At 45.1% G+C, this 23,561-nt stretch overlaps 1 protein-coding gene across 2 annotated transcripts in view; it reads left to right on the top strand.

Annotated features, from left to right (window-relative positions):
* GABRG2 (gamma-aminobutyric acid type A receptor subunit gamma2) overlaps window positions 1-23,561 on the top strand; it is a 332,400-nt gene that overhangs the window by 147,530 nt on the left and 161,309 nt on the right. For both annotated transcript variants that reach the window (XM_077474050.1, XM_077474049.1), the window contains exon 2: window positions 5,783-5,931. In XM_077474050.1, coding sequence (XP_077330176.1) covers window positions 5,783-5,931 — 149 coding nt within the window. The remainder of the gene's footprint in view (window positions 1-5,782; window positions 5,932-23,561) is intronic.

Genomic DNA, 23,561 nt, shown 5'->3' with positions numbered 1-23,561 from the left:
GGGCCCTATCAACCTTTAACTGATGTTCAGGTATCCTAGGCAGGAGATCTCATAATATGTGACAAAATATGGACTGCACTAACTACCCAAAATATAAATAATTATACATATATAATTTTTACCACTGTGCTCTAATGCAATGTGCAAACCCCTAATAATATCACCTGTGCTATTTAACACAATTACAGTAAATGCTATCCAATGTTCAAAACAACTCTCAATCTAATAAACCCCACAATAGTGACAGCTCATATATAACATTAATTCCAAAATGTAAGTGAGGTGAGATACAATTCCTTCATCACAATTCAAAGTGAAATGTTCATTTGTGAATAATCAGGTGCTCCTAAATGCACGTGGGTGGCTCCTGCTTCCACAACAAAATTCACCCTTCGTGCCACCACCACCTTAAGAAATGGCCACTCACCAGATACCAAAATAGAAGCTCGCCTTTGGTTCATTAAACGGATAACCACTCCTTATACACGATCTCTCTCCAGTCAGTGCTCCACTGAATATTCAAGCTCATAACAAAACATGTAGAACCATCATAGTGTAAAACGTCTCAACTTATTTATTAAAAAATGATTAGAAATAGATTGCACTCACATATTGCAGTGTCAATAAGCTGACACTAAGCTTATCCAGCCATGAATACAGGGTATGCTTTAGACCAGCATGTGTTTCCCAACAGCTTCCTGATGACCCAAATGAGATTGCAAAACACGTAGAGGCTGCTGGGACTGTTTACAACGTGATTGTCGGTAACAGGGGACTGAGGCTTTGAACACATGCGAGAAAAAGATTACCTGTTGGGAAATGTTATATATGAACTGTCACTATTGTTGGGTTTATTAGATTGAGAGTTGTTTTGAACATTGAATAGCATTTAATTGTGTTAAATAGCGCAGGTGGTATTATTAGGGGTTTGCACATTGCATTAGAGCACAGTGGTAAAAACTATATATGTACAGTAGGTGACCGCGATATTGTGTCAATCTCGCCGCTTCTATCTCGCATCGGGAAAGGAAAAATGTTTTTCCTTTCCCAATAAGCGACAATCATCGCTGGCCCGGTTGACACTGGTGCGGGGATCCGAATTGGATTCCCGCCAATACCAGGCACTGTTTGGTATGAATCCTAAGGGAGAACTCCACGCCAAATAAAAAAAAAACGGCATGGGTTCCCCCTTGGGAGGCATACCAGGCCCTTAGGTCCGGTAGGGATTTTAAGGGGAATCCCCTACGCCGAAAAAAAAACGGCGTGGGGTCCCCCCCAAAATCCATACCAGACCCCTATCCGAGCATGCAGCCCGGCCGGCCAGGAAAGGGGGTGGGGACGAGCGAGCGCCCCCCCCCTCCTGAGCCGTACCAGGCCGTGTGCCCTCAACATGGGGGGGTGCCTTGGAAAAGGGGGAGCCCCTTGTCGACCCTGGCCATTGGTTGTCGGGGTCTGCGGGCGGGGGGCTTATCGGAATCCGGGAGACCCCTTTAATAAGGGGGCCCCCGGATAGCGGCCCCCCACCCTATGTGAATGAGTATGGGGTACAATGTACCCCTACCCATTTACCTGTGGAAATGAAAAAAAAAAAACACAACACAGAAGGGTTAAAATAGTTTATTGCACAGCTCCGAGGGTCTTCCGTCTTCAGGGTCTTCTCGCCGGACTCCTCCGCTATCTTGTGGTCCCGGATTCCGATAAGCCCCCCGCCCGCAGACCCCGACAACCAATGGCCAGGGTCGACAAGGGGCTCTGTTGAGGGCACACGGCCTGGTACGGCTCAGGAGGGGGGGCGCTCACTCATCCCCACCCCCTTTCCTGGCCAGCCGGGCTGCGTGCTCGGATAGGGGTCTGGTATGGATTTCGGGGGGGACCCCACGCCATTTTTTTTCGGCGTAGGGGATTCCCCTTAAAATCCCTACCGGACCTAAGGGCCTGGTATGCCCCTGAGAAGGCATGCAGGCTTCATGAGTGAGGCGACATTGTCGCCACTCTCTTGCTCTCGCTACTATAGGAAAATTAAATTTTCCTATTGCAGCCAGCGCAACGGGATCGCGCTGGTTAGAGAAGCCTGTCGCCGGGAACCAGCGCTGGAAACACACCTACTGTATAATCATTTATATTTTGGGTAGTTAGCGCAGTCCATATTTTGTCACATATTTTTTACCCCAAATTAGGGGTTTGTTTGATTGCAGCACACATATATGTAATATATTTTGAGCGCCAGTATCCTTTTTCTTTCTCAGGAGATCCCATAAAAACTCATCATTTCTAGCAGGAGTGTCCTTGATGGACCTGAAATTATAACGCCCGGAGAGTTTCTCCAGGTCATCAATTTTGCCCATCGCAAGTTGATCCTGCAGTGACTGGATACATGCAGTATTTAGGTTTGTCAGTGTCACTGTGGCTTCCACTTTATTTTCCACATGTTGTATATGGGAGCCCAAACCCAGAAGCTCAGATTTAATATCAGTGGTAATCTGGGTTGCAATTCTGATCAGTCCTGTACCAACATTTCTGAGAATTTGCCCAAAATAGAATCAACACAGTCTGGCGCTAGAATTTGAGCAGCTAGCATGGGGGGGGGGGAGGCTGTGAGAGTTTTAAGTCCTCCATAGTGCAGTCAGAGACTCTGTGGAAGCAGGAGTGTCTCCACCACAGAGGGGGTACTCACAAGAGTCCTGAGTGCCAGGCAGCTCCATGGCATCCCCATAATCTCCGTCTGATCCGTAGACACCGTGCCTCTTGTGGGGACAGAAGGCCCGAGTGCCATCTTGGATTTTGCGGCCTGTCCCTGCTCCCCCAGCAGTGTCCAGGAGCGCTTTCTGCCTCAGGCCTGAATTCCTGTAATGTTTTTGAGCACTTATCTGCCTTCCACCACCTGAGTTGTGAATGACGGCTGAATCGGGTTGGGGAACAGTTCAGGCTGAGCAAAAATTTGGCCCGAACATCACTTGTTCGTCCATTTAGCGAACACCCGAATTTGCAGGGTGCTTGACACTTGTCACTTAGTGCGCTTTGCACACTGCACAGGGAATTCTAAGCCCTGATTGGACAAAGCTTTGCCCAATCAGGGTGAAGTGAACACCTGGTTGTTTGGATCCCAAAGACTTTAATAGGGTCCGCCGTTCGGGTAAAAAACTTTTTTTCTGTTTGGAAGTTCTGGTGCAAACCGAACAGGGGGGTGTTCTGCCCATCTCTACTGCTGAAGTTCTGAGGAGAATATTGGGATTTTTGTGGAGATTTCAGCTGGCCAAACAGATTTTATGAAGGAGCAATTTGACTTTTGCTATGTTTGTCAATATGTTAATGAAGACAAGGTAATAATAAGGAAAAAAAGCCAGAAAAAAAGGAAACCAATGAAGCCACCAAATCTAAAGGCTGTGCATTGGTAGAGTGTGACAACCCAAAAAGCTTGATATACAGAGAGCTAGATCCAATTTGATATATTTGGAGAAAAACCTTGTTAAACCCTATGTGAAGGAAAGCGCACCTGGACCTAATACATATAGCTTAAACTGCAAAAATTAGCAGATGGTCCAGCTGGTGGAGACGAGCACATTTTTTTAAAAATTAAGACGCTCCCTGCATGGTGATAAGAGTACTAATTTTGGGAAATTTTTATTGTTGATAATTTGGACTGTTGTAACACATCATCACGTTAATTGTTCTTTTACTATACTTTTTGGTATATGAGTCCATGGTGGGTGGATGAGCGGTTTGGAGGTTCTCGCCATCATTCATACTTACCTGTGAACACATTTGCAAGGTGGATTAATCAAGTGGAGGTTTCCATTACTATACTCATTTATTTTGAACACAATTTCATTATATAATATTGTGAATAAGGAAGTTTCAAGGTTGTTTGTATTATTATTTGTTAATAGATGTATATATTCTATATCCACTTGAAGACCAGACCTTTTTCTGACACTTTGTTTACAACTAAAAAGTATTTTTGTTAGAAAATTACTTAGAACCTAAAGAATAAAATGGTGAGTTTCACAGATTTTTATGTTATATGGCAGTGGTCATCAACCCTGTCCTCAGGGCCCACTAACAGGCCAGGTTTTATGTATTACCTTGGGGAGATACAGACTAGAATACTGCAATCAATGAGCAGCAAATTATATCACCTGTGATGTATTTCAGTTATCCTGCAAACCTGGCCTGTTAGTGGGCCCTGAGGATAGGGTTGATGACCACTGTTATATGGTATTTGTGCAGCAGTTTTCGAATGCAATTATTTGAGAAAAAACACACTTTAATGAATTTAATGGACACAAACACAGTATAATACCCAATTTTTGGCTAAAATATAAAAGATGGTGATATGCCAGGTAAATAGGTACCTAGCATGGCACGCTTTAAAATTGTGCACACTTGTGAAATAGCGACAAACTAGTTTGTCATAGACAATGCTTTAAAAGCCTTTAAAGGTTACCATTTTAGCATTACAGAGGAAGTCTGGTGCTAGAACTATTGCTCTCGCTCTGACATTTGAGACAATATCTCACATGTGTGGTGTGATGGCTGTCTACGTATGCGTGCGAGCGTATGCGTGTGTTTTATTTATTTAAAAAAAATTTAACTGTTTCTTTCATTTTTATGTAAACATCCCTTGTGACAGCAATAGGCAGTGACATGTACTCTTTATGGAGAGATCTGGGATCTATTAGCACATTATGTTACATTTAGAATGGATCGCTCCAGCGATGCCCTGTCACCGGTGACAGGGGTTCCATCTTCACCAGTTCTTCTTCCTGTTTCTGGATCCATGATGATATCACTACCGCACATGTGCACAGGAACCCCTGGGCGTGGCACAGAGTGCTGAAGGAACGGCACTGGTATGCTGTTCCTTCAGAGCGCATCTGCCAGTGACATCACTGGCGGTTGTCCGCTGGAATATCTCCTAAATGGTGCATGTGCAGGAGATATTCATTTTACCTACAGGTAAGCTGTATTATAGGATTAACTGTAGGTAAACATGGAAGAAAAGGGTTTACTATCACTTTTAAATATTTTATATTTTATTTATTCACCGTTAAAGCATAATTAATTAGTATTTACAAAATGTACACATACACACACACACATATATATATATATATATATATATATATATATATATATATATATATATATATATATGTATATTTCTTTACATTTTGTAAATCCTGATTAATTATTTTTTGATAAATAATTTTTTGCTTACTGGTTGTTTGGACATTGGTGGGTGACAGCTCCCTAACAACCAGGAGGAGAAATGTTTCATTTCATGCTGCAGCTGTAGGTTTGCTCCAGTGAACACCCATTCATTCAGGCATGTGCACAGGATTCTATATACACTGTACAGAGTGGTGAGTTCTCTCTCATATTATTTCCTTTCCTGGTCAAGAGTTGTTATGTTCAGCTATTTCCTGTATTGGTGAATGATTACTCTTATAGTCAAATGTTCTTATAGCTATTTTTCTCTTAGAAATGAATGTTATATTCGCCAAGCAAAAGACAACAACGAAACTATTACACACATATTACAAACAATATAGGTATTATTCAATAAGCTTGCAAAAATATTGAAACATTTGCAAAGCTAATTTTTTTTATAAATAGACCACTTTCTGATTATAGAGAAGATATTTCATTTACAGAAAATAGCATCTGAGGAATACATGCTCATTTAATTATTACTAAGGTTTACATAGAAAATTATATATTTTTTATATTTATTAAATTACATCAATATCTCATTTTTATATTTTCTACATTGTTGTTAAAGTTCTTTGCAGAAAGAAGATGAGGACTATGAGGACGCACCATCTAATAAAACATGGTTACTCACACGCAAATTCCTTGATAATGATGTAACATCTATTTTAAATGGACTTCTCAAAGGTTATGACAACAAGCTCAGACCTGATATTGGAGGTATGTGCTTATCCAAAATGCATTACTGTATAAAACAATTAACAAAAAATGACATAATTTTCATAAGGGAAAATATGATGCCTTTATTTAAGCAGCTGTGTTAATGATGCCTAAAAAAAAGAAAAAAAAAACTATAACAACACAACCTGATGAGTTTTCCCAACTTTTCTGATGGAATATGTATTTGTTTTGTTTTTTTAATATGGCTAGTTACATGCAGAGTCTTCTACAGTACATGAAATACAGGCAAACTTTATGCACTTTTTGTGGCACTGGTTATTTATATCTTTAAACCTCTCATATGTCAAAATTAGACAGCAAAGGGTATCTGTAGATCTGTGAGGTAACTGGACTCAAGCACTGTCCATCAAAGCTCAGCGATTTTGAAATTAAGACCTAACTCCAATCAACATGTTGTGCTTAGTTTTGGATAGAGCTGGGGCCATCTGTATCCCTACTTGGGAGATTTCACTTCACTTCAGAGTCATGAAGGACATCTGACAATACTTGTATTGAAATGTGTGCATTCCCGACCCACTGACAATTGCACCTCCTGTTTCTTGTATGGGCATCACTATAAAAGGAAGTAAGGGAAAATCACAATAACAGGGTCATAGACAGACATACAAACTTGACAAACTTTAAAAGCTGGAATTGGTCTCTAGTTTCCTTCCCTGGCCTGCCAAATGTAGTACCAAAAAAAAAAAAAAAAACAAAAAAAAAAAAAAACAATATTTACCTTTCACAAATTCTTCATCCTCAAGCAGGAGAGAATGTGACACCTGGAATTGTCAAGTTTTTTTAGCTTTAAATTTGGTATGTATCCGCCACAGGGTGGTCCTGTGGTATATTATTTTAATGTTGTGTTTTTCTATTTTTAGAAAAGTTATAATCTCCTGATGAAGCGTTATAGAGAACGCGTAACATGTAGACATCTCTGAGCTGAGTCGTCCATGATACACTGTCTGTATAAATTGTATTCTTTGTATTGGTGGTTTCTTTTCTCAATGTCCCCATGTTGGATGCATATGGGAATATATGTAAAATGTGATGCATTTATATCATACTAGACAGTGAAACTATTATGCTCTGAGGCATTGAAAATCTGTTTGTTTTTAGAAATAAAATTTGTTTAAAATTATTTTTTATCTATATTTATGCCTAAAAAGTCCATAATTTCCAACACAATTTGCTGTTTTTTCTAGTAAGTTTTTTTTAGCTGCAGCAGTGGATCAGAACTTCAAATTGTATGCTGATCCTGATATTTTGCCTAGTTTAGAAAATATAAAAGTTAACTCTGCTCTAGCCATTTTTTATTTTTGCATATGCACTTTTTATGCCTAAAGATTATTTAAACCCCCAAAACAGTATATATTTTCTATTTCAAAGTTTTTATTATCAATAAACAGAATAATTACACAGTACGATGTAGTCATAAGCTAAATAGAGCATTTGGTAAACAACATATGAGCAGTAGTACTGGGACATTGTCCATGTGTAATAGAGTCAAGTGCAAAACGGGAACATGAAGATCCGATCAAAGAGGAGAGTAATTATCTAGTAAAACAATCAAGTACCAAAAAGCCCGGAGTCGCCGGGGTTGGAGAAATAAGTTACTCCCAGGAGTAAGGCTTATGATTTACAGGGGAGTACAGGTACTGCGAGGGCAGTGTTTTTTGGGTGTAGAGAAATAAAGAGAAGACAGCAGTTGAACTGGAAACAAGGATAAGAGTAGAGGGGGAAACGGGGGGAGAAAAAAGTGAGGAATAGAGAGAGGGGGAGATCTGTCGGTCGGTCCGCACGGACGCAGGCCGCCACGCCGTGAGGCGGATCCCATCATAAGGGGTAATTCAGGGTTCTAAAAGGTTGGGATCTAAGTCAGGGGGTAAGAAGTGTTTTATCCAGGGCTGCCAAATTTTGTGAAACCGGGGCATGCGGTCTAGAATTTTCACTTCGATCCTGCAATGGATCATAGCCTGCGTGACCCTGTTTTTAAGTTCAGCTACGGGGAGTGTCGGTGTAATCCTAATCGAAATTGCAGTCACCAAGAAAAAACAGAAAATTACACTGATTCAGACACTCACCCGTGATTTATGAAAACTATACCAGGCCCACACCCGTACACATTCTCCAGATACCATTCCATTGATCAATCAAAAGAGAGCCGAGTTGGACACTATACTCTCAGAACACACGGAGAAATCATTACGCTGGTCCAAAGCCAGGTTTCTTTTACACAGTAATATGGCCTCGGGTATGTTCTCCCGTAAACCTCATCGATCCCTACAGCCTACCCGTGTCTATAAAGTAAAAAATAATTCAGGCCAAACGGTTACTCACCCCAGTGAAGTACTACAAATTTTTACATCCTTCTACCAAACTTTGTTATCTCCCCCCTCGCAGCCCATAGCCCATAATATAGACCAGTGGCTTGATTCTTTGCGTCTCCCATCCCTCTCAGAATCACATCTTAATAACTTAAATGCCCCCTGTACCGACCAAGAAGTCATAGCCACTATAAAAACACTCAAATCTTCTACCGCCCCTGGCCCAGATGGCTATACCTCTTTATATTACCAAAAATTCTCCCAGATATTGGCCCCTAAATTGACGAAACTTATTAACCAGACTTTACAAGGACATAAACTGCCAGATGAAATGTTGCGTGCCAATATGACGTTGATTCCCAAACCAAATAAGGACCACTCCTTGCCCCAAAACTATAGACCCATTTCGGTTTTAAACAATGACAACAATTTTGGCAAATAGATTGGCCCCTATTATTAGCACCCTGGTCAGCCCAGAACAAACAGGCTTTATTCCCAATAGGCAGATCACAGATAATATTAGATTGGCCACGAATGTTATACAAGACGCAAACCTTTTCTCTCGCAAAGTTTTGATTTTGGGATTGGATATTCACAAAGCATTTGATAGTATTTTATGGCCGTATTTAGATCTGATTTTAGCTAAATTTGGGTTTGTAGGTGAATTTGTGAATGGGTTTAAAGCACTATATCATAGGCCCCAGACTAGAATAAAACTCCCTGGTTGTTCATCAGATTTTTTCCCTTTAGGCAGAGGTACCCGACAGGGTTGTCCCCTATCCCCTCTGGTATTCGCCCTGGCCTTAGAGCCCTTGACAAGGGCAATCATAACCAATCCAAACATAGGAGGGTACTTGAAGGAGGAGGGGAAGTATAAAATAAGCCTTTATGCGGACGATGTCCTCTTGTTCTTGCCCAACCCTCTGATATCACTCTCTAACCTTGAGATCCTTCGTTCCTTCCAGAAGCTCTCAGGACTAGGTGTTAATTTGTCCAATTGTTCTGCCCTCCCTGTGAATTTCGCCCCCCCCCAAGAGATTTCTAACCTCCAATACTCATTCAGCCTCTCCTTATCTAACCACACATTACAATACCTCGGTATCCACTTAGCCCCTTCACTAAAAGACATGTACAATGCCAACTTCCCCCCAGCCTTTATTGCGGTCAGAAGATGGCTGAAATTGTGGTCAACATTCCATATTCCCTTAATGGGTAGGGTGGTAGCCGTCAAAATGTCGATTTTAGCAAAACTGTTGTATTTCTTTAGGGCTCTCCCTTTATATGTCCCCCGCCAATCCCTTACCGCGTTACAGCGAGATATCAACGCCTTCATATGGCAGTGTAAGAGGCCCAGATTCGGGAAACCCCTAGTGCACCGAACTCTGCCGCAGGGTGGACTGGGCTTGCCCGATATGTGGCTGTATTATCTGGCAACTAGACTAGCCCAAACAGCACAATGGCATGCCCCCACTGTTGGGGTACCGTGGTTACAATTTGAAACCAAGTCGATACGCCCGTACTTCCTCCCAGGCATCCTGTGGCAGGGGGGACTGAAGCCGGGAGACCTAGCTCCTCTTAATACTATTGTTTGTCGTTTTTATCTTTGGTCACTTTATCATCCTAAATTTAAATTACGTTCTGATAGACCCCACTTGGCATCTTTTTTGGGTGATAGGAGATTTCCCCTAGCCTTTGAATCTCCTAGCAACTTCCGATGGTGGATCCAGAAATCTCTGGTCACCTTACAGGCTCTCTGTAATAATAACGTCAATTTTGCCTCTTTCTCGCAGATCCAGGCACAATATGAGATACCAAGGGGAGAATTCTATAAATTCCTTCAAATTCACAATTTCTTTCAATCACACTATAAAACCCCTCATGTTCTCACTAGTGCACAATTTGAATCCATATGCTTTTGCCATTGCAGGGATAGAGGTATTATTTCAACCTTATACAAGTATCTCATTGAGACCCAACAGCCAGAGAAATCTGGAGCTATGTGCCTATGGGAAGCCGATCTAGCCACCGAATTCTCGCCTGAGGAGTGGCAGGATATGATCCTGAATATGCATAGATGTTCCAGATCAATGGCTATAAAAAAGACACTGTGGTGAAACTACATACGCGGTGGTACCTCACCCCGGATAGAGTTCACAAGTTTTATCCATCGGTCCCTAACCTTTGTTTCAGGTAATGCCCTACAGTTGGTACCTTACTCCATACCTTTTGGAGCTGTCCTCAGCTTCAACCCATTTGGTAAAGGGTTTCTGCCACAGTGGCTACCATTGTAGGGTCTAGTGTTGAGTTAACAGCTGCACGCTGCTTACTATTTGCCCCGATCCCGGGGATCCCCCAACCCTCCCAAAGGTTGATCAATACACTATTTAGTGCCATTCAATGGACGATAGCACTACATTGGTGCTCACATCTGACTCCCTGGCCCCAGGTCCTTCGGAGGATGGATTCTATCCGCCTCATGGAACGGATTCACCATACAATCATGGATACTATGCACATTCATACTGCTAAATGGGCCAAGTGGCCCATGTGTACAAGGCCCGCTGGGGTGATACCTCTCCCCCTCCTTTCTCATGAGGTTCTCTGAGTGCTTGCTGGATTTGGACCCCCTATTGGGATAGACTGGTCTCCATTATCTTGACTTCCAAGCTTACTCCACCAGATGATTTTGAACTCCCATGCACAATGAGCTGGGATGTGACTAGTTACTGAAGAGCAGGAATACAATACCAATAGTTTCTTGAATGTATGGTCGGCTGTAAAAATGTGTTCATTGTTTTATTAACCCTACACTGATAACTCAGATAACTTTGAATGTTATCTCAGGATACGTATAGCCTGGGCTAGACGTATATTGTCTATAACATGTTTTTCTCTTCTTTTTTTTTTCAAGATACTGAATTATATGAATATATATGAAGTGTACTATTTTTTTTTTTTTAATTAACTTTTTTTTATTATTTCCAACAATGCATTACACATCATGCTGAAGTACATCACATCAGTTCCACAAGAAAGAAAATAAGCTAACATTGGGGATCTTCTGCCCATTGAATCAGGTAGAGCCCTCTGGGACAGGTATAGACCAGGTCAGAAAGACTCCTCCTCAATCAACCGGGCCAGTACTGGAAGTAAATATACACCGCCAGCCGTCACGTTGTCCAGCAAAGGAGCCCAGTAGCTAGTTACTGATTTCCATTAGGTCTTCTAACTACTCACACCTGTCGCTGGTATCAAAGCATCTTTCTAAAGGAACCATAGGGTACATGAAAACGAGATCAAAAGAGATTGGAGAATCAAGAAGAAAAAGAGAAGGAGAGAGGAGGTAAGCGAAAAAGAAAAGAGGGGAGAGCAAGAGCGAGAGTATAGGAGATAGAAGGAATGAGAGAAGAGAGAACTGTTAAGAAATAGAAGAGGGACGAGGGATAAGGGGGGGGGCGGGGGAAGGAAAAGGGGGGGTAAGCACCGTGTGTGGTCTCCGCATCAAATCACAGCCGGTCCTCTCGAAGATTCCATGGGGTCCAAACCAAATCATGGGCCTCCATCCGATCCTGTATCCTGGCGGTCATCTTCTCCTTTAGTTCCACGTCGTTGATTCTAGTATGGAGCGCACCAAGGGTGGGGGGCTGTACTTTTTTCCAATTTAGGGCAATTAAACACCTCGCCGCTGTCAAGATATGTCTGGACAGTTTCTTTCGGGACTTCGTCAATTTAGGGAAGGGGATGCCCAACAGGAAATTTTTGGGGTCCAGTGCCACCTGCTGGTCCAGGACAGTAGTCAAGAGGCGCTGGACCTCTTCCCAAAAGGGGGTTACGAGGGGGCATTGCCAAAAGATGTGGAACAATGTACCCCTGTGGGTTAAGCATCTCCAGCATCTGTCGGAGGAGGTGGGGTAGATGGCGTGTAGAACGTCCGGGGTCATGTACCAAAAAAATAAAATTTTATACGCATTCTCCCGGTAGAGCGTGCACATAGAGCTTTTGGAGGCCTGGGACCATATCAGCTGCCACTGCTCCTCTGTAATCTCCCCGCCCAATGCTTCCTCCCACTTGAGCATGTAGGTATGCTTGCCTTTCATAGCTTTAGGGGGAGCGTTGAGTATTTTATAAATGGCAGATATCAATCCTCTCTGGGCAATGCCCGCCAGGATTACAGTCTCAAAAGCGGAGGGCGGGGAAAAACGCAGGTCAGAGGATATGGTCTGGGCATAGTGGCGTATCTGTAAATAACTGTAAAAACTCTGTCGTGGGAGGTCAAATTTAGATTGAAGGTCAGCGTAGGAGTGCAGTCTCCGTGACCTAGGGTCCACCAGGGTTCCCAGATGGAAAAGATTCCGGGATGACCACGGATGCGACATCGGGTATGTCAGGCTATCTGGCACCTTAGGGTGAAATAGAAAGGACGTCAGGAGCGACTTATCCGAGGATAACTCGTGGATCTTGGAGAGCCTACGCCATAGGCCCTGCAGGTGTGCCATTGTTCCCAGGAGTTGGGCCCGAGGGATCAAAGCTGCCGCGCTCCAGAGCATACTATTAGGGTGAGCCGGGGCCAAACAAAGTTTCTCGATTTCCGTCCATCTATTGTATGACCTCTGGGTAAACCAGGAGGTCACTGCTCGGAGCTGGGCTGCCTGATAGTACTTAATAAGGTCCGGAAATGCCAGACCCCCGTCTGAGCGGGAGGCCGTCATAACAGAGCGAGGGATTCTATGGCGTTTGTAGTTCCACGCGAAATTGAGCAGATCTGCTTGCATTTTTTTCAGATGATGGTAAGGTACGGGGATAGGAAGGGTCTGGAACAGGTAAAGGAGTTTCGGAAGGATCGTCATTTTTACCGACGCTATCCTACCAAAGAGGGAAATTTGGTGCTTCCGCCACCGGGAAAGTAGCTGCCTGATGGTGCCATACAAGGGCGGGAAGTTTGCCTGATACAGGGAAGCAAATGTCGGGGTAATATGTATCCCCAGATATTTCAAGGAGGAGGTTTTCCAGTGATATGGGAAAGTGGATCGAAGATGATCCACCTCCAGGGGGGGAATGTTTACTGAGAGGGCTTCTGATTTTGAGGCGTTGATTTTATAACCTGAAAGGGCGCTGTATCGTTCGAGTTCCTTGTGTAAATTGGGCAGGGAGATCCTAGGCTGGGTCAGGGTAAGGATCACATCGTCCGCGAACAGCGAGATCTTGAACTCCCTCTCCCTGACCGGGATGCCCCTGATATCCCGGTTCCGCCTAATAGAGGCCGCCAGGGGTTCTACGCAAAGGGCAAACAACAAGGGCGATAGGGGACATCCCTGGCGTGTGCCATTAGAAACAGAGAATGCCGAAGAAGTAGCAAAGGGGGTCTTAACTTGTGAGGACGGGTTGGAGTAGAGGTGCCGTATAGCCTGCAGGAACGGTCCCCTCATCCCCATGTGAGTCAACGTGGCGAACAGGAAGGGCCACCCCAGCCTATCAAAAGCCTTCTCCGCATCCAGACTCAGGAGCAGAGATGGTATGCCCCCCCTATTCGCCACGTCGACCAAATCTATAACCTTCCTGGTGTTATCACCAGCCTGGCGGAGGGGGACAAATCCCACCTGATCTTTATGTACGAGGGAAGGGAGGACCATGTTAAGCCGCAGGGATAGGAGTTTGGTAAAAATTTTCAGGTCCGCGTTTAGGAGTGCAATAGGCCTGTAGTTGGCACAGAGGATGGGATCCTTATCTGGTTTGGGTATCAGAGTGAGAAAGGAGCGTTGCATATCAGGGGGGACCGGGGTAGTCAGCAAGAATGCATTAAACAGTCTGCACATGTGTGGGAGCAGTAGGGGTAGGAACGATTTATAATATTCATAGGGCAGGCCATCCGGGCCCGGAGATTTATGAGCCGGTAATGACTTGATGGTTAATTCTATCTCCTCCTCCGTAATGGGCTTATTCAAGGAGGCTAGGTCCTGGGCTCGAATGGAGGGGATCCCGCTATCCGTCAGGTATTGTTGCATACGTTGGGAGAGCTCCGCCGGCAAGGGAGCACTAGGGATGTCGCGACTGTTGTACAGCTCCTCATAGAAGCTCGCAAACGTGTCCACGACCTCCTTAGGGTGGGAGACCACAGTATTGGTCTTAGTTTTAATCTGGTGCGGAGTGGATAGGAGGTTTTTATCTCTAAGCTTCCTCGCTAAAAGAGAGTGCGCTTTGTTGCCCCTATCGTAAAACGTCTGCCTAATCCGCAAGAGGGTCTTTTCCACCCGACGTAGCGCCAAATCCCTAAGTGCCATGCGGAGCTTCGTTATCTTTCGGAGGGTGCGCAAGGAGGGGGAGGCTTGCATGTCCCGTTCCAATTGCCCGAGCTCCCCTTCCGTTCGCAGTTTAGTGGCCTCGACGTCTTTCTTCAACGCTGAAGAAAGGGCCATGCACTTACCGCGGATGACCGCTTTATGGGCCTCCCACAACATGGGGAGGGTGACATCCGGGGTTGCATTTTCGGCAAAGTAGTATTTCAAGGCCGAGACCAATTCTGCCTGGGAGGGGAGATGTTGCAAGAGGAAAGTGTTCAGCTTCCAATTATAGGGCCTAACCACCGGGGCACCGAGATCCAGCGTTAGAAGTATCGGAGCGTGATCCGACCATGAAATCGGTAGGACATGGGCACTCCGGACCGACCGCAACGTAACATTGTTGGTGAAAAAGTAATCTATACGGGAGTGCAACTGATGGGGGGCCGAGTAATAAGTATACTGCCTATCTACCGGGTGAAGAGCTTGCCAGGCGTCGAAGAGAGCATGTCGCCGGGTTAGTTGGCGGAAAAGTTTGGAGTCTCTAAGTGCTTTGGCCGAGGGCGGCCGGGGCAGCGCCGCCTGGCGGTCCGCAGTAGCTGAATGGGCCAGGTTGAAGTCACCCCCCACCACTAGGTAGCCGTGGGCCGATTTAAACAGTCGCAGCAGGAGTTTAGAGAAAAAACTGTGTTGACGAGTGTTCGGGGCGTATAAGGTACACAGGGTGATCGGGTGGGACCTCCATGTGCCTTTAAGTATCAGGAATCCACCCTTGGGATCACTGTAATGATCAAGGTAGGTAAATGGGGAACCATGACGAATCAGGATGGCCACGCCCGCTCTCTTATGGGACCCTGAGGATAGATAGGCGAGAGGGAAATATCTGGAGGCAAAAGCAAAAGAACCCCCTTTATCAAAATGTGTCTCCTGAACTAGGACAATGTCTGCACCTGACTGCCTGAATTCCCGCAGTGCCAGATGCCGTTTCTTGTTGGAATTTAAGCCGTGAACATTTAAGGATAAAATTTTAGCCATCGGTCATGTCAAGGGGGGGGGGGGGGGAGTGGACGAATTCTTACCCGGTCACTGCCGCTCCGGACGACCGCCAGGAGCCAGGAGCTTGCTTGTTCCGGTGGAGAGAGCCGACGGGATACGTCTCGACGTCTGCGGATCCCAGCACGGTGGGGAGGTAGGGAAGGGAAGGGGGGGAGAGAAATAGATAAAGAGAAAAGAGAAAAGAAGAGAAGGTTAGAACAGCAAACAAAAGAACACATATGAAACAGGCAGTCATTATGCAACAAAACATACAACCACATGAGACCATGAACAGGCAACTCGCTCAGGTCTAGTCGGATTCCCAGGGGGCCACCAGAACCCGAACCTGAGGGCCGGGTCTGGCGGCCCCATGGGAGTCCTGCTCCCCCCGTCGAACTCTGCAAATGGAGTGGGCGGCTAGAAACGGGAGGGAGCAGAGGAGATGCAAACGCGATACCAATCGCCAGACATCTCCTAGGGTCCCGGACGCATAGCCAATGTGCCCGGGAGGGGAGGGGGTGACACAAAAACATAAGGAAACCCACTTTCTTGGGTCTCCCACGTGAACCAGCCTATATGTAGCGTGGCAATAAGAGGGCACCTAGAGGGACAGGAAGGGGACTCGGGGGGCTGAACCTGCGGGCAGGTTCGTACTGTCCAGACAGCGGTCTGTAGGCCAACCAACAAACAAAACGGGCCTTGTTCCCTTTCGCCACTTGGGCAAACGGAATCAAAAAAGAGAAAAAGGTATGAAAAAAATAGTTACCGCGCTAAGCTTCAGCCATGTCCTTGACGGGTGGATTTTTTTGGCGCTTCCCGGTTTCGAGGGCGTTATCGGGAGGGGACCTTCTGCCACAGTGACGGAGGAGTAGGCTGGGTAGCCACTAGATCCCAATCCGGCAGCTGGGGAGGACGAACACCCAATTCTTCACAGAAGGCGTGGAGGTCATCCGGAAACCGCAAGGACGCCGTCTTGCCTTGGTGCTTAGCTGTGAGGGCGAATGGAAATCCCCAACGATAAGGGATGGCAGCATCCTGCAAAGTGCGAAGAAGCGGCTGGAGAAGTCTACGTTTCTGTAGCGTAAGCCAGGAGAGATCCGGAAAGAGTTGGACTGGCGTATTCCGAAAGGTCACCACCCGAGCTAGGCGGGCCTGTCTCATTATGTCCTCTTTAATGTGGAACGAAGTAAGTCTGCATATGACATCCCGGGGGCTCGAGGTAGCGTTTTTGGGGCGCAAGGCCCGGTGCGCTCTGTCCATCTCAATGAACTTGGTGGGGGGTTCCCCAAGGAGATCATTAAATATTTCCTGCAGGATAAATTGTAGATCCTCTGGGCCGTCCGCCTCTGGTATCCCCCTCACCCTTATGTTATGCCTACGCCCCCGGTTATCCAAGTCCTCCACATGGCGTTGCATGTCCCTCAGGAGCATACAATGGTCGGCCCCCTGCGTTTGGGTCTTGTGGATCGCTATTTTGGTCTCTTGGATCTCCTCTTCAGCCATCTCCACCCGGTCCGCCAAGTGCTTAAGGCCAGAGTGTAGCATTTGTATTTCCGCTCTACAGGTAGATTTGACGTCTTCTATCAATTGCTTAAAGTCCTCTTTAGTAGGGAATGCTTGCAGATAGGTTTGCCATTGCGGATGCATGGGCGGCAGGGATGGGCCTCCCGGGTCGCCCCCGGCTGGTTGCAGATGAGGTGGCGGGACTGGCTCGAGATTCTTGGACCCACTCGCCCGCATAGGTGGGGCAGGTTCGGCGTGAAGATCCCGCACCCCCTCACAGGCAGGTACAGGGGCAGGGGGGGCTGGACGGCTCTGTTCTTCCTCCCTTCGCCTCGCGGCATAGTCAGTGGGGATCGGGGAGCCACTGCGGTGACGATGTGGGCTGAGAGCCCATGGCGAGGCCAGCCTCTGGGCCTTGGATGGAGGCGACCGGGTCCCCGGGCTTAATCGGGGCCCCCCCACTCCCCCATACCCCCGGCACGACTGGGACAGCGGTTCCCCCGGAGGGGGGAGGGCAGGGAAATCAGAGTCATCCAGGGAAGGGGGGGACCCCACAGAACTGGCGGAGAGGAGGGGGTCTGATGCCGCTCTAAGCAGCCTGGGAAGGGTCATTGAGCACTGTGTTTCCGTCGGGGGGGGGGGGGAGCCGCACTCCAGGTGCTCCTGGTGCCGTCCGGACTCCATGCAGCCCCCTGCCTCCCCCCATCCACCTCCTCTGCCAAGGTCCCAGTCCGCTGCGGAGCTTGGGGGAGGCTCCTGACCCCAGTGGTGTAGTCCCTGGCCCCTGGTGTCTGCTCTCAGCTCCGTTGCCTACGGGGGATCGGACACGTGGAAGCTAGGCCCGGGTGACGTCACTGCAGGCTTCAGGCCTAGTCTGGCGGCTCGAGTCGGGGCCGGGAACGGGCATTCACTCACCCCTCCAGAAGTCCGATCGTCAGCGCCGGAACCGGGTCGCATCCCGGCCTCCCCGGGGTCCACGGAGCGGCCGTTCTGCTGGCTGGATGTCGGGGATGAGGCCCGGGACGTCCCCGTGGCCGGCGCCATCTTGGGAGGCCCGCCGGCCGGGGGATCCGTCGCGGAAAAAAAGGCCCGGAGGCCCGTCACAGGTCCCGGAGGGGCCGCGGAGGGTCCCCTGGAGGAGGCAGAGCGGGTAGCTCTCGATCTGCCCATCGGATGGCGGTGGATCGTCTCTCTAGGTGCCGATGGAACTGAGCTGGTGGGAGAGCGAATGGCTTAAGCGTCCATTCGCCTCGACTTCCGGTCACGCCCCGAAGTGTACTATTTTATTATCCTCTGATGCAGCAATGTATCTGCTTTCGTTGTTATGTTTGTTACTTCTCAACTAATGAAAACGTTTGTATTAAAAAAAAAACAGGGAACACCAGCATCTCAATCAGAAAAACTGAGGCTGACAATTTAAAAATGGGGACAGGCAGGGGACAAAAAAAGACAAAAAACAAAACAAAAATAAAACACCCAGCAACCAAAAAAAGGGTATACAGCACTGTATACAGCACTAAATGTTAACCACTGCACCACACTAACCTGCCACACTACACTATGCTCACACTATACTGACACACTACACTATACTTATACTATACTGACAAACTATACTCACACTACACTATACTGACACACTATACTCACACTACACTAATACTCTACATTCAAAATCACAAAAAGTAGACACATAAACTCTCTAGTAGTAAACTGAGCCCTGCTCTATCTATCGCCACTCCAATAACACACTACAAAAGCTTCCTGTGGGAAGGGACATTTTATAGTGTGGAGTCATGATTGGACAAAGTCATCATTACTTTGTCCAATCAGGGCTCTGACAATGCTCTATGCCCTAATTGGTAAAGCATTGCACCTGACCAGAAGTTAGGACCCTAGAATGCACTGTGCAGTGTGCAGTGCATTGTGGGGCACTCAGCAGGTGAACATCCCGCTGAGCATCCCACAAATTTGGGTGCTTGCCCAACTCTAATGATCTGTTGTCCAGCTATGAACCTAGGGAAGGCTACTGGTTAGTCACAGCAGATGTCACATCTTTATAGATGGGTATACCACATGAGTTAGGTTTTTCAATCACTAGCACACTATTTAGACCAGCAGTCAGAGCTTCCTAGACATCAGAGAAAGTTTGCGACAACACATAATTATATCTGATTCAGGAACAATTTTTTTCTGCCATAACAAGGGGGTTGCCAGGGGGGGCTAAATTTGCCCCAGTTTGACAGACCTGTTTATGGCTAAATGGGAGGAGGATGTCATCCATGCCCAACATAGGCCGGAGTTGGTCTTGTGGGCTACGTATATATGACATCCTCCTCCTGTTGGATGGTAGCTGAGAAAGTCTGCAAACATTTATGGAATCCCTGAATATTAATGATAGGGGTATTGAACTGAATTATGAAGCTAGTTTGGAAGAGATCCATTTTTTTAGATTTGAGAATCTCGATTAAGGATTCATGGATAGAAATTCCTTCATTCCCCTCGACAACTGTCATCATTGGTCATGGCTGAATTGAGTGCCCAAAAGTCAGTGCATGCAGTTGAGACACAAGTGCATTAAAATAAAATAATATAAAGTACAAGTGGAGATCTTGACAAAGAGCTTTGTGGAAAAAAGATATCCAGTTAAGCTACTCAATAGCTCGGGCTCCTAGGTTCAGGAGATGGAAAGAAGTTCATTGTTCATAAAAAAGTCAAAATCAGTCAATAACTGCAGCAATGGACTTTCTTTGCCATTTATCACTTCATATTCTATGCAACATCTGATCCACAAACACTGGTATATATTATGTAATCATAGGGTCCTTGGACCTACTTTACTAGTTACATCTCAAGTGGTGTATAGGGGAGCACTCTTCCTCATAGATAAGGTTGCCCCAAATGTCTTTATGTCATAAACCATGAAATCAGGCCGAGGTAGAAGTACAGTTAAATTAAATTACACTTGTTTAATAATAAAAGTAAAAAGGACAAATGTAGTCAAAACATAGCCGAAGTTCAGTAACGGGAATGGATAGTCAGCCAAGCCAAAAGTCAGGGATCAATGTAGTGGAACAGCAAGCAGGATCTGAAGCCAGAAGGGATGTCAGCAAACAGGATCACAGGAGATAGTTTATGTGATTTAGACCAAGACGAAGGCAGAGATCCTTTGGACTGGATGGCTTAAGTAGGCAGGACTGACGAGCAGGATATCATCAACAACTGAATAACTGTGAAGAGATAGGAGCTGGCAATTAGCCGACAGCTGAGCGGCCAGATCAGAGAAGGAAGGGCTAAGCCCAGCCCTGACACTTTAATCCACCTGAGAAGAATCTCTCTTTTTTCCAAAACCTCACTGCTTATTACCATTGTAGGAGATGTCAAGTGTGCGCTATCAATGAGTGCAAAAATATGAGGACAAATACCTTTGTTTCGACCAGACTTTTTGTATCAAACCATTTATTACATGCTCTACCACTAATGTTTTCTATGTGCTCCAGTACCCATAAGGCCTTCAGTATGTGGGGAGGACCAAGTGGGTCTTCCATGTTAGGTTGAATGAGCACATAGGCAGCATTAGGGAGGGCTTTAAGGGCCATTCAGTTCCTAGACATTATGCAACTACATACAATATAGACCCTTTCACTTCAAATTTTTTGGGCATTAATTGCTTTACTTCACATTGGAGGGGAAGCTCACTAATTAGAGAGATCTCCAAATTGGAGATGAAATGGATTTAAAATGTCAGGTCCTTTACCCCACATGGTCTAATTGTAGATCTTAATGTAAATGCCTTCATTGATCGTTCATAAATATAGGTGTTTTAGGTTCCTCCTCCTCCCCTTTTAATTAGATTTTTAGGGATTGTGAAATATGTAATATAAGATAGTTGACAATTTCTGTCTCAAATTTTTTGTCCAAATTGTTCCTAGTCTCTAAACTGATGAATGTTGGCATTTTTGTGTATGGTCTCACTATCTTTGATGGATAATTTTGTTTTTATGTCTATATTTACAAAGGTAGGTGTGCCCAGTATTTGAAAATGCATCTCTTGAATACAGAGTAGATTACAGCCTAGTTTGAGGGCTTCTTTCCATAAATGTGAAAATTTTGCAGGTTGATTCAACCCATGGACATTAAAGGATGTTATTTTAATCATCATGATGAAAGATAAAGGAAAGATGCCGATGTTACTTTGCAGTGGTTTTTGGGGTGGTAGTATGGGAGCTTGTGATCTACTATGGGCAAAGTTGTGGCTGTGACGCAAGAGCACAGGATAGCATATCAGAAGAGTAGTCTAAGATAGCACATCACAGTCTTCAGACCTAGAACTGGAGAGAGGAAAAAAATCTGAAGAAAAAAATGTATAAAGGATCAAAAAACATAGTCTAAAAAGATACAATTTCAGCAGGAATCTGATTGTAGATATACTGCACATTGTAATTGGAGGAGGTATCATGGACAAAAGGCTCCATCATGCTAGAGGATTTGAGTAGCATGAAGATGTTGTATGTTAGAGTCGATTAAGTAGCAGGATTTTTGTGCTTGCACTTATAGGAGACAACCTGACAATGATCCTGTGTGTTCACCTTAGGAGAGGGTGTCTGAGATGCCGAATCTTGCTTGGGTATAATATTCCAGGATATGAGTAGCGTAAGCCCCTCCATGAGTGAGGTAATCACTGACGTGATGTTGTTGTGGGTAACGGTAAACTTCATCTGGTAGCCCCAATGATAGACAATGTTGTGATTCTGAAAGGCCTTTGTGATTGGTAGGAGTGATTTGAACTTTTTAAGCATGTACTGTGAAAGATCCACAAATAGCTGCATGCATGCATATTTTTCAGGAACTTGAACTGACCTGCAAAAAAGCTGACATAAGCTGTTCTTTTACATGAAAGAAGTGAACATGCATACTAATGTCTCATGGAACAGTATCAGGGAAGTGTGATGGTTTTGGGAGGCAAAGTATCCTATCAATATTTCATAGGCAGGTATAGATAGCAGCACTGGGCAGATCAGATCACAGGCATAGTTGTAGCTGAATATTCTGTTTTTTTTTTTTTGGGCTTTGTGAGAGAGGTCTAGAGACAACAGGAGACTGTATCTGAGCTGTCTTCTGAAGGTCAGACCATGGAGAATCACAAGATGTATGTGAGAAGCCACTTGATGAAGCGGGTGAGCAGCTATTAGCACCATCTTGGGTCTGTATCCTCTCTGCAGGTAGGAAAGAAATGCTGTCGTTTCTTAGGCTGGGAAGCCTTCTTCCTCTTGTGTGTCACCTCTGGGTGTGGACCGGAGCCTCAGAAGGTAGAATGTAAGGCTTTTAAAGAGGAAAGTCATTTCTGATTGCTGTAATTCTCAGTGCTGTGGCGGAGCTGCTGTATCAAGCTTCCATGCAGCAGCATGGTAGCCAAGCCCCCTGGTTGTAACTTTGTATGTCACACAATCATTTTGTTTCTGTTTATCAATCTATATGCTCAGTAAAGGATAAAGAAATAAATTATTACAGTTATTTTAGTGGATGCAAGCACTACAGTATATAATACCCAATTATCGTACCATAAATTGTCCATAGGCAAGCCTTCACAGCTCATCGATTTAGAGTTAACAGCAAATGATGGCCCTAGAATTATTGATCTCACATTTGACTGCATGGTGATACCTAATATAGACAGTGCAATCTGTGATTTTGTATGAGTGTGTACCCGATGTATGTGAGCGTGTGAGTGGGGGTGCAGGGAGCTTTTAAAAAAAAAAAAAAAATAGGTTGCTTGTTTGTTATTTTTAATTTATTAAACATTTTGTTTGATTATTGCTATCACAAAAGGGCTGGTTCTCTCTTAGGAGACATCAGGGGTCACCGCTGCATTTTGTTGTAGCTTATCTAGCATACACCGTGCTTGATTAACTTCTACCCATGCTAGGGAAGCAAGAGATTGCAAGAACATGAGTGCTCAGAGGGTAGCACTTCCAGGTTCATACTTCACATGAAAGACCAGTTATTGGATCTTTGCTGATCTCCCAATGCTCTCTATTGTGACACCAACCATGGAGATCTGAAGCACCCAGAAGGTACAAGTAAGCCTGGGACACAGGCAGGGGGTGGCACTTTTATTCACATGTAGAAGTGATCACTTCTACTACATAGCCAGCAACAAGGACTTATATTGTAAACAGATTTTGGCTTCTGTAGTGCCCAGGAGGTTGATTACATGTTAGTGTAATAATTACATTGGCCAAAGAGTTAAAACAAAATAAAACATAAATGAATCCTGGTTTAACTAAATATTTACTACATCACAGATCATAAAAAAACATGAGTTTGATGTATACAGTAAGCATCCTTCTTATAGAGATTACATAATGATATTCTAGGATACATGTGATATGTTTGTGGGCTTACCCAGTTAGACAAACAGCATCAAGTAAAATACAGTAATCTAATCAGAATGAATTTTTCTCTAATTACACTACGGTGAACTCATATC

The sequence above is a fragment of the Lithobates pipiens genome, unplaced genomic scaffold (genome assembly GCF_037356315.1).
Source record: "Lithobates pipiens isolate NorthernLeopardFrog02 unplaced genomic scaffold, aLitPip1_a1.2 Scaffold_8, whole genome shotgun sequence".
In the NCBI taxonomy this organism is placed as follows: domain Eukaryota; kingdom Metazoa; phylum Chordata; class Amphibia; order Anura; family Ranidae; genus Lithobates; species Lithobates pipiens.
The sequence above is the reverse complement of the archived record's forward strand: the minus strand, read 5'-3'. Positions and strand labels throughout refer to the sequence as shown.